The sequence below is a fragment of the Haliotis rubra genome, unplaced genomic scaffold (genome assembly GCF_003918875.1).
Source record: "Haliotis rubra isolate DU_JTF1 unplaced genomic scaffold, ASM391887v1 Scf305, whole genome shotgun sequence".
Taxonomy (NCBI): Eukaryota; Metazoa; Mollusca; class Gastropoda; order Lepetellida; family Haliotidae; genus Haliotis; species Haliotis rubra.
Genome location: NW_025766975.1, coordinates 210,960 through 230,789, shown reverse-complemented (window position 1 = coordinate 230,789; position 19,830 = coordinate 210,960). Strand labels below are relative to the sequence as shown.

General features: G+C 37.2%; 1 protein-coding gene across 1 annotated transcript in view; it reads right to left on the bottom strand.

The window, feature by feature from the left end:
* The window catches only part of LOC124282849 (G protein-coupled receptor kinase 5-like), a 42,827-nt gene that overhangs the window by 12,761 nt on the left and 10,236 nt on the right, over nucleotides 1-19,830 (bottom strand). The window contains exons 3-6 of the mRNA XM_046718882.1: nucleotides 17,568-17,680; nucleotides 1,738-1,815; nucleotides 710-719; nucleotides 81-318 (exon numbers count right to left, since the gene is read on the bottom strand). Of these exons, the coding sequence (XP_046574838.1) occupies nucleotides 81-318; nucleotides 710-719; nucleotides 1,738-1,815; nucleotides 17,568-17,680 (439 nt within the window). The remainder of the gene's footprint in view (nucleotides 1-80; nucleotides 319-709; nucleotides 720-1,737; nucleotides 1,816-17,567; nucleotides 17,681-19,830) is intronic.

The following is a 19,830-nucleotide window of genomic DNA, read 5'->3' as shown; positions in this document are numbered from 1 at the left end:
TTTGTCTTAATATGTGATCTCGACATTGTCATAAATATGGCATTTTATCACCTGTAAAGACAATTCAGACTTCTGCATACCTTTCTAACCATTTCCACTGTAGGTAGCGTTTGAAAAACATGCTCTCCAGAAATTCTGTGAAGGGTTCAGAGTTCAGGTAATCCTTCATGACCCTAAAATTAAAGAGGTAGAAATATAATTTATATGCAAAACAAGACAATGTATCAATCTTTGGAAGCCTCTGTCTTCTGTTATAAATAAACAAATAAATGGACGTGGGTGTGAATGATTTTATCACAAAAGTGTCACAGTGTGTTCCTTGACCAAATTACAACATGAGGCTAAGGACTTCTTGCAAAATGTTGAGTTCATGCTGATGTTAAACAACCATTATAGTTAAGTTGAAGTGACCTTTACTTCACTGACATCATGGCCAATAAAGAAGATCAAAGAGGCTTTAAATCAACTCACTTAAAAAATTCTGATTCTGTAAAAATCATGATAAGTTCCCAATTTGCCTGCCAAGGGTGCAAGTTTGAAATCCTAGCTGTATCAATGTGTTTTGGAAAGTCAGATGCTGTGTTTTGAAAAGTCTACATCTTTACATATAGTCAAATGTGAGACACTGACATTATCATTGTGACATCATACAACAATTGACTTTGTGGAGGACTCTCATTGCATTTTACTGCTTCCATTGTACAACAACCTGAATAAAACTGAAAAAAAAATGTAAATATGGTGAACAGTTTCTTCACAAATGAGCAATTCGATTCTGAAAACATATAAAGTAAGGAAATAGTAGTACAGTGACACAAACTGAAAATAAGAAACAAAAGTGCTGGATAAAAAGTTCGACCAAAAGTATGAAACTTAGTACAGAAAGGATGGCAGAGATTTCGCTCAGTAGACTCTGCACATGCATGCTTATAATTTTGGCCTATACTGACCATTCTTGCTGTTTTGTATTAACACTGGCATCAACAACTTTTAATCCCAGGGATTTACCTTGAGTCCTGTATTTGAGGGTCCCTGGGACTCATGCTTATAATTTTCATAGGTCCTGGACAACAAAATGGGAGTTCCAGACACTTAAATATTATTATAAATACTGTTATAGTATTGTGTATCATGATCAACACATTAATTGTTACAGTAATTAAATTGCAAATGATACCATAACCCAGCTAGTAGCAAACTCGGTGATAATTTATTGTTACTTGATTGGAAATTTTACAAAAGTATTTGGACCTTTCTGCGTCCCTGTGGATGCGCTAATAAATTTCGCTGCGTCCATTGTCAATTTTCAAGCGTATAGGACGCAGGAATTTGCGTCCTGTAAATCCCTGAATCCATATATCTGAAGCTTGCCATGACAATTCTCATCCAACTAGCTCAGCTAATGACTGTTCTGATTCCAACACTAACATCTTGTGAGTAATATAAGTCCAATCCCTAATGTTCCACACATGATACAGGTATACCCTCCACAACTCGGTACAAGTACAAACTGGAGAATCTTGATCCAAATATACCAGTGGTTGGATTGCCCATGCAAAGTCTTATTTTCAATGTGTTTAGAAATACCCACAGGCCTTAGGACAGATGCCTTGTTATTTCCTTAGCCCCTTAGTATAACAGTTGAGCCAACTACAGCTTATTACAGCATTGGAAGACTTGAACCTGTGTGCTTTATTCACAAATGGCCATGCCTCGTATTGAACATGGTTCTCTTACCTCTGCCTTGAGGTATTTTCTCAGAATCTCCTCAGCAAGGGCCATTCTCTTTTCATCTGGCGCCAACTCATATTCACTCTGCAACATTAAAACACCATTATCATAAATCTTATCTAGTATTTCACACTCCCAAGTCCTCATAAGTTCAGCAGGTAAACAAATCAGGCAGTGAAGACTGCGGATAGACACTACATGTATGATGGCATAATGTGAAAGCAGTGTGTAAATACATCATGGTCGTGTAAACCAGATACTTTTTCTTATCTTACAACATGTCTTGGCGTTAATAAAACAGCCCACCTGCCACATTGAGGAGACTAGCAAAGTTTCATCCACACTTAATTCTTTTATGCTGATAATCATCTTTAGTTAACCACCGTAATTATCACCATTTTAATTATGATGAATACGATAGCTTTGATTTGACTCAACAGCATATGTCCAAAAATAATTCTGTGGGAAGGTGCTATAAGAGATGGACACAGTGATATCACTTCCGAACAAACCACATACTAAAATGGCTCCAGGATTTCACCGCTGTTGGAGACAATACATCGTACAATCTATTATAGCTGGAAATTTAAACAAATTCATCAGTGCTTTTTCCCTACAGCTATTACAGGCCATATTCATTTCACAAAAATGAACCTCTGCTTCGTCTGATCATTCTCAACAGCAAACAATCTAACTGAAACACAACTAACCTAATTCCACAACACATTTTTTTTTCATAGCAAGAGGGATTCCATTTCCTATTCCTTCCTGTCAAATCAATATGGGACATGCATGTATTAGGATCACTTTCCTGTCCCTGAAAACATCACCTGATGATACAAGCCTGAACAGCCTCAAAGATGCTAATAAGCTAATAACCATTACAGCACTTTTAACTTGGATAGAATGAACCAGGTTATCTCTACTTCAGTTCACGATGGTGACATCATGTTGTGGATTGCAGGATATAAGCAGTTCTTTGATGTACTTTATCTGTTTTGAGAGGAGCTGGGAACACGAGTGAAATCATGCTGCCACTAACGACTGCTCTCACTGTTTCAGAATGCACGTCATGGAAGTCCAATATAACATCCACTTATCAACTTTGGCATTGGCAGCCATGCCCAGTCAGGGCAAAGGGGCCATCTCAAACTATATCCCATCTGCGTAATCAGTACAGAATGAAAGGAATTTATGTTTTCAAAGGGTAATTCCTTGTATTAAAAAATCACTGACAATTTGCCACATCATCGTCTTTATGGATCTATGGTATCAGTTCCAAATCTAATGAAAATTCTTAATTGATTTATGAGATGAAAGAGAGCTTGCAAATGATAATGTGTTGATAGGTATGGCATAAAGCTGTGACTATCTACAAAACCTTTCTTTGTCAGTTTACACACCAACTTCTGGTTCAATCTTGGTCAACATATGTTTTCTCAAACAAAATCCTAAAAGAACGCCATCCACAAAACTCACTGATGTGATTAATTTTCAACACTTGTCAGCAGGTTTGATAAATACACATCTAATTTATTGCACTTATATATTTCTTTTCTACAATTAACTGACAGTGAAAATACAAGTAACTGTATCTAAATATAATACAAGGCCTCTTTAAAACAAAATCTGAGCCACCAAGACCAGGGCTAGTGAGTCACTTATTAATCCGATGCTCAAACAAGTGGAAAACAATTTTATATGCATGACAAAAATTAATGGTATCCTTCAGAAACACTCAAATGTTATCATGGTTATATGGAAGCACTTTCTCTCTGCTCCATTAATTTAAAGGCTGTTAAGGCTATTTTCACCACCATTTAAGCTCTATAATTCTATTAACCAATGTAACAGAAATGGACAAAGTTTGAAAAGTCAGCCATTTTCCTCAATGTGGAAAGTTTTACCCCAAGGGAGTAACTCTAATCTGAATATGTAATCCTTTAAACAAAAAACACTGACTGGTTTGACATTATCATATCTATATTCCATATTAGGTAACTAATTTCTGAACTAACATTTGCTATGCATATTACTGACAATACTATGGCATTTTCAAATTTTCCTACTGATATGACTGACTGACTGACTGACTGACTGAGTTTGGTTTTATGCCGCATTTAGCAATATTCCAGCAACATCACGGCAGGGGACACCAGAAATGGGCTTCACACATTGTACCCATGTGGGGATTCGAACCCGGGTCTTTGGCGTGACGAGCCAACGCTTTAACCATTAGGCTACCCCACCGCCCCCTATTGATATGACGGAAAGGGCAAACAACTGAAATAGTTTAACATAACGTTACACTAGACGTGACTATACACTATTTCATTCGATCTTACATAACACTTCATTAGCAGCAATAATGAACAAAGACATCTGCAGACTTTGACACAGCCCCTACAGTGGCTTGAGCAGCAAGTGTGGTGGATATAAACACAGTGAGACCAATGTTGGTTAGGATAGACGGGGCCACCCTTGCCTAATGATGACGGATGTCTTCTTAACAGGTACTAGAGCCATGATTACTTGCTTGATGGGGGAAATAAATTTCCATGGTTTGTAGTAATTACTAACACAAAGTGGACTTGCAAGAAATGGAACAAATTTCTCCCGATTCTTTGATGTCAGAGTTTTGTGATTGGGTGTAAAATAGTTAGGTCAATTTTTCTGCTTCCCTTGCCTGTAGACAGATGATGTTCATAACCTGATGATGGTACAACACCAGGCATCATTACTTGGGGAATGGGAAATTAACGTACACTGTAGCAGTGGTGGCAACATTTCTAATGTTTTTCTATTCAACTTCAAGTAAACGATCAAGTTTTTAATTGAGACATATCACACTTAGAAAAGTGAATTAGGACGACTGTCATTGAAGGAGCGGTTCTTGACTGAATAATATATTGTTCCAATATGTGAAATCAAATTAGACATCTGCTTTCCCCAATGATCATTCAAAAGAAGGAATCATGGACCAAGTATAAAAGTGAATCATTTATAAGTTGAAAGACAACAGGCTACAGCATCTGAAGGAACCTCTACTATGAACTAACAACTGGGAAACTGCTACTACTAGTAGCAATACTACCTACAAGCTTTGTCTTCAAAATAAAGTTTCAAAATAAAGATCATTTGTGGCATTACACAACAATAATTTCATTGCCAGGTTGCACAATGTATTTTGTAGCCACCAAATTTCAATCTTAAACATAATTCACATACAGAACTTTTACTCAAACATGCAAAACGTGTTATCTATTGAGGACAGTAAATGCCACAGTTCCATTTCCAGCATGCTTCCATCATGACCGTTCAACTTGGAAAGACTTAAATCACATAGCAGAAGATTAAGGAGACAGGTTTTCCAGTTTGGTTTGGCATTAGTCGCTGGTGTATATGAAGACAAATCTGTAAGGCATATTGACAGAGATAGCCTGGTGAAATTGCAGTATACTGGTGTGGCAATAAATGATGTGCTAACTGTCATATGCACACAAATGAGTTTGCTGAATTCAGTGAGGTCAGTGAGCACCTGGATACAAATACATATTTTGTAGCAGGGAAGGGGAAGAGAGGAAGGTCCACTTCTGTATTAAAACAAGAATTGTCACTAAGGTGACATAATCCCCAGCCGCATAAATTATAAAGAAATTGCTTATTGAAAATTATTCAAGGGAAGTCTTGAAAGTCTATGAAGAAAATCCAGTGAACTGTTCTTGAGATATCTCGCTGACAATCTTTACATGCAGGTTAACATGCTGAAGTCTTCATAGTGTCGCCATGACCTTGAACATTAGGTGAAAATTATGTGAAAGTCACAAAATCGACTGGGCCTTGCACCTTCCCCAGATGAAGATTGGTGTCAAATATGAAGAATGTCCATTGAATGGTTCTTGAGATATCTCACTGACAATCTTTACATGAAGGTTAATATGCTGAAGTGTTGCCATGACCTTGAAAATTGAATGAAGGTCACTGAAATCGACTGGGCCCTGCGCCTTTCCTCGATGAAGCTTGATGTCAATTATGAAGAAAATCCAGTGAACGGTTCTTAGGTATCTCGCTGACAAGCTTAACATGCAGCTTAACTTGCTGAAATCTTCAAAGTGTCGCCATGGCCTTGAACATTAGGTGAAGGTCACCAAAATTTACTGGGCCCTGCGCCTTCCTAGATAAAGCTTGGTGTTGAATATGAAGAAAATCCAGTGAACAGTTCTTGAGATATCTCGCTGACAAGGGTAAAACGTTAAAATCCCCTTGTGACCTTGAAATGAAGGTCAAGGTCACCAAACCTGAATGGGACCTTTCTTTTACTGTGATGAACCTAGGTACAAAATATGAAAAGAATCCAGTCAACGGTTCTTAAGATATTCTAATTTGTACGTATGCGCGGCGGGGGACAATGAACAATGTTTCGGAGTATACTTTTACTCCTTCATCATCTACCTGACAAAGGTATGAGAATATGTTCTTCAATACAAAAGCTGACATCCATAAACATTTCTTCCTTTATGGGTGTCACTCTGAAATGCCATTCAAAGAGTTTACATATGTTGTGTACGCCCCAATGTATTTTCATTGTTTTGAGACTGGTCTTGGCAACAACAATGAAGCTGCAGGGGCTATATGTTTGTCTGACATTTGTGGTGATTCTAAGGCTTTTACACACATTGCTAATAGTCCATAAAACTGTATATCAGTTTGAATCAGTGTTCAGCAAAAATGCATGGATTTCCAATATACTACAAAATGAATAAAAAAACAACAACAGACTTTGACATAAGTGAGTTTAGTTTTACCAGACACTCAGCAATATTCCAGCAATATGGCAGCACTTTGACATTAGGTGACGCCCTAACTGACTTGATGATTCAGAAAAATAAATATGCATTGACTAGAATTTTCAACTAGAGTGCCAGGCCAGCAACACAGAGAAGTTACTGGAGGAAGTTACTGACATTTGGCTATTTCAAACATTGATGACAAGAGCATTTAATTCTGTAGCAGTGAATTAAATGCTCTCTCAGATATATGTGCAAAGTGGCCTCTAACACTGTGCCCATGTGTGGAATGGAACCTTGGCCTTTGCAATAAGTGGATGATGCGTTCACTTTCTGGCTATCAATATCACCCTTCACTATAACTAAACTGTGTATATGTTAAGTATTTTTCTAAATATATCAAGGAAAGGTTTGACTTCAATAAAACATGAAGAGTCGCAGAAACAAATCATATTTGTTTCCCTTTATGCTGTACAATATTTCAAATATGCTTGTGTAATGTATCACCACCACTTCAATAGATCATTACTTATTGTCTACATTGCATCTCTTCTGTTAATCTTGTGAGATACAGTGGCTTTGGGATGATGCAAGTGAGCGAGTGAGTGAGTGAGTTAGTTTTACACCACACTCAGCAATATTCCAGCTATATGGCGGCGGTCTGTAAATAATCGAGTCTGGACCAGACAATCCAGTGATCAACAGCACGAGCATTGATCTGCGCAATTGGGAACCGATGACCTATGTCAACCAAGTCAGCGAGCCTGACCACCCGATCCCGTTAGTCGCCTCTTACGACAAGCATAGTCGCCTTTTGTGGCAAGCATGGGTTGCTGAAGACCTATTCTTACCCGGATCTTCACGGGTCGATGCAAGATTCAGCTATAAAATAGTGCCTGATGTAAAATAACTCTGAGTTACCAAGTTGCACATGTGATTGATGCTGCATGCAGAACATCACACAAGGTCAAAAGTAATATCACAGAAAGTATCCCATGTGCATGATTGTACATGGTTTGAAAGTTGCTTTCAGTAAAGGCCCATTGTTAGGCAGGAACATAAATGGAATGAAGTGCTCTAAACACTGAAGACAATGACAGAGATTGAAATCCTTTCGTTTCTCTTGATTCATATTGCAAAGCTAGCATGCAATCTGGAAGTAAGACACCAACTGGCTGAGTTTTTTTAAAAATTATACCATTAACTGGCTCACTACACATCAAGCAGGAACCTTACTCATTTGGCTCACCAAATTGAAAGCTTTTCAAATTAATTTTGAAAACAAAACCGAAAGTGACGCATAAAGCTTGACTTGTTACTCAGACATAAAAAAGCATTTCATCAGTATTAGCTGTCAGCGAAACACTAAAGAAACTGTGGAATATAAGAGCAGCCGCATGTGTCAATCAGAAGCTCTCAGAAAACATTCTGATGAGGAAATACCTTTCAGTTTTATTTCCTTAAGGAATATGTGACTCTTCAAACAACAACGTAACTGATACCATTAAGTGATTATCTGTACAGACAAGTGTGTAACCATTTGAGATTAAACATAAGTGGTAAATGAAAATACGGAAAATCATCACGGAGTGAGTGAGTGCTTTAACCACTAGGCTACCCCACCGTGCTCATCACATCATGAGAAGAGATCGAGATTTAGAACTCACATATCATTGGTGAAAAAACTGTCCTATAAAACATCTCATCTGAGTACATGGAGTGTGGACTATACTTTCTTCAGCTATTGGAAGATGTCTAAGTAATGAACGTGAGAATTCTTTTATGATTACAACCATGCCTGTTTTGAGACTATCAGTTTCAAAACTAAACCAAAATAGAATGGATTAACCAAACATCATAAAGTAGTCACTTGTAAAACAAGAAAACAAATAATGGAAGTCAAGAGTCCTTGTCATGATCCTTACATGTGAAAATAAAGGGATTAAAAATTAACAACCAACAACGACCTGAATATTTGAAAAACATGAAATAGAAAAGATACCCCCAGGTCATGAAGTCAAACAAGATAGAAAAACATAAAACATCAATCATAATAGATGACATAAAACCCGATGCTCCAAAGACAATGAAAAGACGGGCACAAGAGCATTACATACATCATCACGAAGTCACATGACCAGTGAGGCAAGGGAGGCTGGAGAACACAGCCTCAAAATTGTCTCAAGAAGATATGCAAGTAGTTCCAGACCAGGGTTACATGACCCGGACAAGACACGGCAAAGGATCATGAGGAGTGCAAGAGATGTGCACCGAAATCCTATGTCCTATCACATGATTAGCACAGTAGCAGGGTCAGAGAAGCATGTAAGCATTACACCACCATGGCAAGGCAACAAAATGGGGCAGCAGCAGCAGCAGCAACAGCAGCGAGCCCATCAAGAGAGGTATTGATCCTCTTCTACTCCCTCAGTCCCTAGCTGGCAATCACATCACTCTCATGGGGCATGGCATTTAAAACTAAACACAAATGGGTGTCAAAAATTCCTTCATGTTGCATTTTATGAGTTCTCTATGAGCATTATGCAAACGAGACCTACTTTGATCCCAATCAAATGGGTTGGCTACGTTGGCCCAGACCTATTTTCAGTGCAGTCTTGGTCACATTGGCATTGCCTCAATTAGTTAGTTAGATGTCGGACAGATTCCCATTGAGGTAACAACTAGATAGTAATTCAGGAGCTTGTTGCAGCAGAAGTTTTGTCAGTCATTATGTTCCTTTCTCAAGGCCTGGCAGTATCAACATACTTGATATCATAATCACCGATTCATCATCAAAGGTGGTCATATCAAGTTCACCACATTAGGGGTGAAACGGTACGCTCTTGCCACGGTACGGTACGTATTGCGGTACAAGGTCTTCGGTTCGGTATATGAGATGGAAAAAAATATCCATAATCTTTGTTATTTTGAATGAATAAAACTGTTATTTCATGACAAGATAGAAGAAGTAAAGTATCACTGGAACCTTGGAGCTCACAGCTGTGCAAGTAGCCAAGTATGATTAAAAGACACTAACATCACAGCATTTGCTGCAGTGAAATCACCACGTCCCAGAAATGTTAAAATAACAACACAAAACAATAGACAAATCAGATCTTGTCGAATGTGACTCTGTTGATGACATATCATAGATAAATAAATTAAACACATTAGCACAACCCAGTTGTCATAAGACAGTTACAGTCTGTGTGACAGATCATTGTCCTTGCTCTATATTATTGTCTATCTGTCGTTTCAGTCAGTTAAACATTTAGAGACTTTCCACAGTCCTTGGGAAGCACTGCTACACTATCTTGGCACATTCCAGAAATTTATTTTATTCAGTTTTCAGATTCATTCAAAATGTCTTTTAAAGTTCACTCATAAGTGTATTTCTCCTTTCTGAAGAAATATGTTTAGCTTGAGAATGCTGCTTTCTCTTCTTATTGGTCGTTAAATGTTCATTCTTCTGATATAGCTTGTAATGAGATGGTAGCAACAACAAACAAACATAATACTTCAGAACTGTGATTGGAAAGCCACAAAACCCATACCCATAATTGCAGTCATCCCTCGCCATAACGCCAGTCTTGGGGTCCATGGATGACCCCCGGAGTTATGAGACACCCGCGTTATACATAACCCGGAATAAAGGCCAAGTAAATTTGTATTATCCATGGACATAACGGAACTCCTATTTCGTGTATTGTGCCCAGTCAAAACTATATCGTATCGTAGGAGGTGAAAAAAACAATCTTTTAAAATGAAAATGAATATGTGTATAGGAAACCTGCAAATCAAATTTAACATCACTAGACATGATAATTCAGTTGTCGTTCCTGTTATGCTGCCTGTTATTCAACTAAGCCGGGAATAACAATCAGCTGAGTACTAGTAATTTTTGCTACAATATACCGGTGATTCAGTTAAAAACGATCTGAAAATATAACATCAAAGAATTTCTATTCCATTACCAGAATATTTATATCTCAAGCAGTTATTGTAACAGAGATAACATATATCGTATATGTATTAGTACTATGCATGTTTTCTACGAAATATTTAACACAATAATTAACATACTGCCAGTAGGTTTAACACTTTGGGTTAGGTGACAGGATACATTTTATGTATGAGACAGTTTGACAAGTCACCGTTGACTTCCCGCGGTTCCTACCACTTTGATTGTAAAAACAAAATGTTTGCAATTAATTGTGAAATATGTCTTCAATAAGTCAATAACGCGGGTCTTGGGGTCCATGGATGACGAGGGATGACAAGGCTTTAAGGATGATCAACTTCTTTATTTTGACAATGGCGATGTTTCGGAATAAATTCTTATACCGTTTTCAAGCATATAGGGAAATGGTGTCTAGATACAGTACAAACAAATCATGGAGGCGGTAATCTGTTCGTGATTACTGAGAATAATGTGAAATTGGTGCAATCGCGGTAGGAATGAAAAGTGGACCCTTGTGAACAAGGTAAGCGGAAGTGGTACGCGTATAGAATGGGGTGATGTCATTTCACACGTTTTCTCTGATGTTACTGTAAACAGTTTTAATGAATGAAAATGGGATTAAATTTAAATTCAAATTCAATTAAAATGAAATCGAGGAAGATCATTTTATTATGAGTTTTCTGACATCATACGTTTTCCGATAGTGCAGCAATATAACGCGGTGTGTTGCATCACAGCAAACATCGTAGGTACTCGGCTGATTGTGTGTCTTTATGATGAAGTTGACTTTTATAAGTTATTACGATGTTCCGTTGTTCGTCAGATTTGAAATAACTGAGAAATGCATAGATTTTGACCAAATGACTCGATTGCTAGACATTTTAGGAAAGGTCTAAAATGATTAATAAAATGACGGTACGAAAACACCGAATTTTGGGATTGCATTACGGTATACCGAACAGAAGGCAAAATACCGCGGTTCTACTAATACCGCGGTATACACCACATGGGACATCCACTGGTCTGTATGCAAAAATACATAACAAATTACATGATTGTTTTATTTATAAGTGCAAAGTGTCATCGTACTGTTGTAATTAGAAAGTATGTATCCTATAGATTTGCATTTGAAAGCACAATGGACTTGAACACAATACATACCATGCATGCCTGTTACAAGACATATTGAAAAACACACCATGACACATCATACCACATGTTTGCCATTTCATCATACCACTTCATTTCTATGTAAAGCTTTCTTCCAATAAAAGTATGATACCTATGTTAAGACAATACATGGAAGTGCTGGAACGACTGATCAAATCACAGAACATTCAATCTACATGGAAGTCAAAATGATTATCGATCTGTAGATTTTGATGTGAATAAAATATAATGTCAAACAGCACATTGTTGGTGTACAACTACCATGACCCACACTGATTAAGTTACACATAAATGAATATGACAATTAATAACTACAAACTTCCATGCAAGTGCTTATAGTGTAACTGTTGACCCACTATAGCACTAAGTGACTTCAATAGCCCTGTTTAACTCATCACTGGCCTAACTTATCTTTATGATCATTCGTAAAATAAAGTTCATGTCATCCTTCCTATAATCATACCACTTAACACATGACTGACACTGACTATAAGATTGCAGTATATGGAATCTACATAGTATCTTGTCAGGAAGTGATAGTTGAAAGCTTAAGCATATGTCTACCTGAACTTTATTTCAGCTGTGTTATGTTGACGAATCATTAGAAAGTCAAATAAAGGAACTTTTGTTTGCTACATCAGCGTAATAACTCTGAAATTAGTCTACATTAGTAACTTGATATTTCCTATCAATACTCCATGATTCAACAACAGCACATCACTTTAATTAATGCATAATTATTTGACATGGACAGTGCAGTTTTCAGTTAAAGTGTCAGGCATGAAAGTATCAGCTGTTAACTGTACAAATACCACAACACAAAAACTCTAAATGAATATTCAATGCAGTGGAGTAGTCCCTGTGGCAAATTCACGCCTGAGAGCATCCTGTTTGTAAACACAAATACCCCGTTAATTGACTGACTAAGCAATGTCAATACCCATTGGTCCTTCAGACAATTCAATGGGCTGAAAGTGGGAATTCCATGATGTTATGAGTATTCAAATTTCAAGCTGTAAACACTGGCCTACAGTGCAGTTATCAGCTGGTGATAGACACCATGTCACAGATGTAGGTCTTGTCACAGATGTAGGTAGCTCCAGCTTGTTTTGAGCAAAATTACAAACTACAATGAGCTCTGTTGTCCTGGAGAGTTTCACTGAATGCTATTTATTAATTAACTCAGTTTAGGTGATTTACCTCAAACCAAAAAAACCCTCACTGAATAAGCATTGTTACTGGCATCCAATTGGTCACAGCACGAATCATAAATTTTGGACAAGTATATAATGCGGAGAGAAAGTAATTAATCACAAATGATTATCAGTACTGATCAGTCTGAAAGCCCTGATTATTGATATGAAATATGCAGGGCAATAACCTAGATTCCTGATTATGGGTGTTGAGTGTTACAAGACAGTAGTCAGTAGTAATTATTTTGACTAAATCAGAAAAAATTACACAATAATAATTTTTTTACAAGGTGTTTAGTTGTATCTTAAACCTGAAATGGCTCTATCGAAATGCAGATTGTCAGTCTGTAAAGAAACAGCTGGACAGCTAGTTCTGATTTAGATGAATTGCTGCAATCTGTGGTTTGCAAATACTGAATTTAGTAGTGTCGTTAGCTGTAGTCACACATGAGATTTAGGATAATGATAGATAAACAGTAAACCTTTAGCAGGGATTGACTTGGGCCGCGATATCGCGATTTTCTCGCATCAATTGCTATAAAATCGCTCTCAAATTTATCGGCAGCGATTTAAAATCGCATCCTGCTCACCTGTACAATTAGAAAAAATAAAGTGTTTAAATCAATTTTACTGAGAAAGGCTTTGTCGTTATTTTGTCCTGTAAAAGATATTCCCGTTGCTTTCTACCTATTTTTAATCTTCGAAACATAACTTCCGGTATGGAACTTCGAACATCGTTACACAGTGCTGTACAAAACGAGCTGCGCTGCAAGAAGTATGGTAAACTCTGAACCTCGCAGTACTGTGTTGTTTATGCACTGTACGACGCTGTACAGAGTTCGTGTTCGGAAGTTGTGTTCTGCAACATCATGCCTCCCAAAAAGCGTCTGCTAACGAAACCATCGACTTGAAGTTGATTAACCCATTCAACACCGTAGGCCGGAAAACCGGCCAAGACATCACGAGTCCCCGAACGACGTAGGCAGGTAAACCGGCCAGGCAGTAGTCACATCAAAATGATATATCATATAATTTTAGGAACCTAACTAACGTATGATTCATTTATTAAATCTGTCACTTTTAACAATGTCTGAAAACACTTAATTAAACAAATTGAATAAACAGAAGAATAAAATCAACAGCAGTACTCATAAATGTTGTCAAACGTGCATTACAACTTACTATTTCCATCTTTTTTGTGCGATCGTGTAATGTAATACAAGTGACATCTCGGCTTTCATCGCCTCGAACTTTGCGCTCGGACACGATGTTTAATGCTAAAATATATGCATGAAGCCTTTTGGTCACAGGTCATAACCTAGCACGATACGACCACTAAGTTCCATAATATACGTATATGAGGTGATTTTTTGCGTAACACGTTCAGAATAGCATGATTTTGTCCAAAACTTTCGTCTGAATCTAAAAGTTTTCGTTTACGAGGACGGTATCCATTGCTGTCTTATGATTGGCTGCCTTAGGTCACGTGCCTTATTTTGACCAATCACGATCCTCATAGCAGACTGTGGGAGAAAAGCGTCATTAGAAACCAGTTTTTATCCAATAAAATTGCTTCTTACAACTGCGAAAATACTCTTGGCAAGGATGCAGTGATATTGTTTATGTTCAGAGCTTTCGAACGATTCCGGCCATCAAACGAATTGTCTCACATGTTATTTGTACGAAGCTTCCAAAACGGAGGTATTTCCCACTGTTGTATCACGTTACCAAGCGGAAAGCCACTGGTATCGGGAAACAGACGACCATGCATATTATTTGAGAAATCTGTTTATAATAATTTTCCGATTACATAAAAATTAAAATATAAAAGAAAAAGGTAAGGGGATATTATGACATGTTACAAATGGAAAAAAAATCGCCGCATTTTTTGCTCCCTTCGTGGTTTAACTGGACATTATGAATGTGTAAGCTTGCATTTTCATTAAATATTAACTTATTTACATTGTAGTTGTATTATTTGGATAATATGATAAAAATAAATTTCATATTATAAGCAGTAGGATTAGACCTTTCAAATGGTGTATGATATGTAGTAGCAATAATGTTTTGCAAGCTGATATTTTCCTTGATAAACATAGGCTTCATCTATGACCTCAGAGTCTCTGGGAGCTCGGTGTCATGGAAGTAAATGGCTCTGGTTGACTGGTGTTGATAGAGTTAAATACATATGGCAATGTCATGAACAGTTAAATCTCATAAGACTTGAAAAAATCTCATGTTTTTTGTCCCATGTGAGATTTTATCTCATATCTTTTCTGAGCCAGGTTTATCCCTGCTTTAGTATATGCTTATATTTTGTTACTTTTGATTAGTTAGTTTAAAGTTGTTTTACACTGCCCAGACAGTTTGTCCCACCAGGGCCCTCATTACCAGTACTAACAGATGGGTATCTAGGCCATCCTAATATGAAACACTGCATTGGTTGTAAGACCTTTCAAATTAGAAACATGTTTGTGTTGTGATTTTGTCCATCATTACAATCATCATCATGGAAGGTAAACTCCACAACTACATCAACAACTACCTAATCATCATCATCATCATCATCATCATCATACCAACCAACATCACTTACATTGATGTGGTACATCTGACAATCTTTAATACCTTTGGCACATGCTATAATAATCTTCACAGGTAGGAAAATTTGTGTTTTTATACTGGTGGTGACCTTTTGCATTAAAAACACATCACAACACATACATGTTAACATGAAGCACATGGCAAGCACCTCCCATGAGAACATGAATCTCTCTATACTGCTGTGATGTCAATCTTTCATGTCCAGATATAAGCTATTCCACAGGTAGCTGTACCAGTCCTTCAACAAACTTGATGATGAATTACACATGCTTGCAGTATGATATTCACAGCGATACATGAACACTGAATTTCTGTGATCATAACGATGTGAATTAAGCAAGTGAGTTGAAGCTACTAGAGCCACTACACAACACAGACTCTCTACTTATTGTGAGAGGAAAGCCCAAAGTGAAACAGGTCATACTATCGATGTTCATCACTGTGGAGAAACCACAGGTGCAGATGGACATTCAGCACCATGGTCTCAAAGTCTACTGGACTGAATTTGACCTTTGGGATCACTTTTAGGACATAAAAATGTTAACATACTGACAGTTACCAGCTGAAGCGATTGAACAGAATTCTGATAGATTGGGACTTTGGACTTATCCAGAGCAAAACAAACGAATATCATTACGACAAATACATGATGAAAGTCCAAGGCAGCACACATAAACCTCCTAAACAGTCCAAATATTTACATTAAAAGTTCTACTGACTTTGAAACCAAAAATACAAAAGGCTTGGTAGAATGCAGCTTTGTAAGAATCCTTTGGAAAAATCTCTTTAACACTAACAGTAATCAAAAACAGTGTGGTATGGACGTTTGCCTGGAGTAGGCCATGTGGTGCCTTGCATTCTAAAAATAGGGCCAAAGCTTCATAAACAGTGGTCAGTTCCACAGACAGTGTAACCCATAACAACTTTTTTCTCATAATAATCTTTCATGATACACATTTATGATACACTTATGTCACTTATCCAAATTCAAAAATATTAATCATTTATCATGAGCAATGCCTTTTCATGAAAACAAACTTAAGTTATACAGTGGACTCTGTATAATCTGACATCTGAATTATCCAACAATCTGTGAATTCCGACATATTTTGGGGGTCCCGGCAGCGTTCTTCTATATTATCATCATTTAAACATTGTATGGTGCAACAGTGTATTTTCTTTCAATGGCTGAATGGCCTTAAATGTGGGATTCACTTTTTCAAACTAATTTTAATAAACAACGGTAAACATTTTACATATATATTCAACAAATCAAAGTTAAGGAGCACCCCAATTTTCAATATTAAAGTATTTATTAGTTCATATTATGATCCACATGATACGTGAATATTGAATATTGGGGTGGTCCTTAACTTTTCTTGTTGAGTATATATTGAAAACCTTTTTTGAAGATGAAACATTCACAAAAACTTTAAAATATCAAACAAATTCCCCAAAAGGTTACACAGAAAATGACATATGTAGAAAACTTAACATGAACAAAAACATTATGTGCAACAGACAATGGTGCATTCAAAAAGTAGGAACAGCAGATGTATGCCCATAAGTGAGTGAGTTCAAAACTGCCTTAAACATTATTTCAGCTGAATCCTGGTATGTCAACTTCATCATATTGACAAGGGAAGAAAATCCGAAGTGAAGTATGTCTTATGAACAAACACATACAACCCATTTTGCTGACAGCCACCATTACAAGTTTGTTGCTGACAACCAAAGGGACACAATCATGGCAAACACTGGGATCCAAACCCACAACCGTAACATCCTGACATGATTAAGATACTCAACTCTGCAGGGCGAGTTCTTGAGTTAGTTTTATGCCACCTTTAGCAACATTCCTACTTTATCACGGGGCAAGAGACACCAGAAATTGGTTTCACACATTGCACCAACGTGGAGAATCAAACCCTGGTCTCCTTGTGACAAGCAAACACTTTAACAATTGGGCTACCCCACAGACCCTCTGCAAGTGAATCATGGTACCTTAGACACCCTGTACGCTCAACTTCAACTCCCTTCATTATGACAATATTTTGTCTAGGTGGACAAACAAGAATTCATTCAAGGATAAACACAAACTTTTGTTAATGATCTACTTACCACAGAATCCAGGAAGAAAATGATCCTAGCAAATGCAGGCTTTTTTACACAGAACAATCGAAACAACTCCCTTCCTATAGGTTGTTGTTCAACCAAATACTTGTAAGTCATAGCTGAAAAAGAGAGAAAAATGCATGAATAAAAGAGATGAGATGAAAGTCAACAAATGTAAACCCCACTAGAAACACATAAAACGAGAGCAACATGGCTCTGTAGCTCACCTGACATAAATACATATAGTAAGTGAGTGAGTATGTTTTAAGCTGCTTTTAGGAATATTCCAGCAACATCACGGCAGGGGACACCATAAATGGGCTTCACACATTGTACCCATGTTGGGAATTGAACCCAGGCCTTCGTCGTGACGAGCGAGGGATTTAGCCTCTAGGCTACCCCACTGACCCATATACATTAGGGATGTTATGATTCATTGGTGTAATCAGCTGAATCAAACCATATCCCTTCATGAATTCAATTCGTTACTCGCCATCATAAATCAAAATCGAAAATTTATAAACAGGATTGTTTCTATTTGAATTTGAGTGTTAATTGTCAAAACAAGAGTAAGTGAGCGAGTAAGGATTTTACACACTTTTAACATTATACCAGCATTATCACGGCAGGGGCACCAGAAATGTACCTACTGCCCCCATCAAAACAAGATATGCTAAATGGAAATTAACCATGACAGTCCGAATCACAGTGAACATGGTAAAACATGTCAAATAATGTAATTTGTTATTGTTCATTGAATATAATGAATAATACATTAACTGCTGACCTGTTATTGTATTCATATTTAATATGGTATTCGTTACTCAGTACTGGTGCTATAATATTTGCCTCAAAGTGGATTCATTTTAGCCCTTATATACATGAAAACTAAGGTCACCTGTCCTTACCCAAACATAAGATCTCATTGTTAATTTGCTTATGGGATTTATTCGTTATTTTCTTGCTGGGCAACTATGAATAATCAATGTGATAATTGTCTATGACAATACAGCTTCATTATATTAAATTGATTTCATTTATCACCATAGGTAAAGAGCATACATCATGAAAAACGGTTGGTTCCAATATGTCAACATCAAATACATAAAACAGCAATAAAATACTCAATTGTCAGGTAAATCTACAATTGACTGGGGAACTGCAGGAATTGAATAGTTGTATTAGCCTCAACTATGACAACTTAAATGTCAATAAATGATAAATGATTACAATTACTTTGTAGGTATTGTCCTGAATTCATTTTGTCAATTTCTGCAGGAGGAAAATTCATAACTTTGAAAGCAACGAAACATCAAAGCACAAAAATCACTTGATCCTTCAACAGCTTCTAAATTAAATATACTTAGGGGTGTGGGCAACATGTGCTACAGGGTGTAACAAGTTTTCATTGGATGATATGCAAGTCTTAACTTCCTTTATACTGTTTGAGGTATTTCTGTTAATACTTCTAACAGTAACAACAATGTATACACCGTTGAATATGAAACTTCAACCATAATGTAGATATTGTGAATAATTACAATAAGAATCAACCATTAGTAACTATAATACAATTTCAAACATCCATGGGTGCAAAAACATGTGACTTCTTACTTGTCCAACTGCAGGGGTAATTCCCATCGAACTTCAGGGGTCAGATCAAACACCATCAGTGACCCAACTTGTCATCCATAAATGATGATTTGTAACCCCAAATACCCAAAAGATAAGTTTTTCCACCACATGCTGATGGTCATCCCAAATTTACAGAATTCAAAATCAAACGCAAAGTGAAATTAATGCAATAATCGTTCACTGGTTTCTTGGTTGGCAAGATGTTGTCTCCCTCTCATGGGCACGAGTAAAGTTTGTATCATTTTCCTTCTTTTGGGGTTGCATCAAACCACCTACTGGCAAACAAGGATAAGTTGAGCACCGACCTGACAATTGACCAGTATTAGCATGTATAAGTGTTTTCCACTGGCACTTGCCATTGTTAGCGAAGGGGCCCCAGGTTGTCCGCGATCAACTTTAATGTGATGGGTGAAGCAAGGTGCAAGGCGTGTGCAGTTACTCGCAGAATCAATTTCATCGGCATGCAATGCATGTGCACTAGCCTACATCTGCTCTACCTTTCACAAACCAAATGGGTTTGCTCATTGCCGTGCACCGCCTACTTCTCGTAAACGCGCTCTCTGCGCCAGTCGAACTTATCCTTGTTTGCCAGTAGTTTGTGATGGCATTATTATCTTGCTAAATCAACAGTATC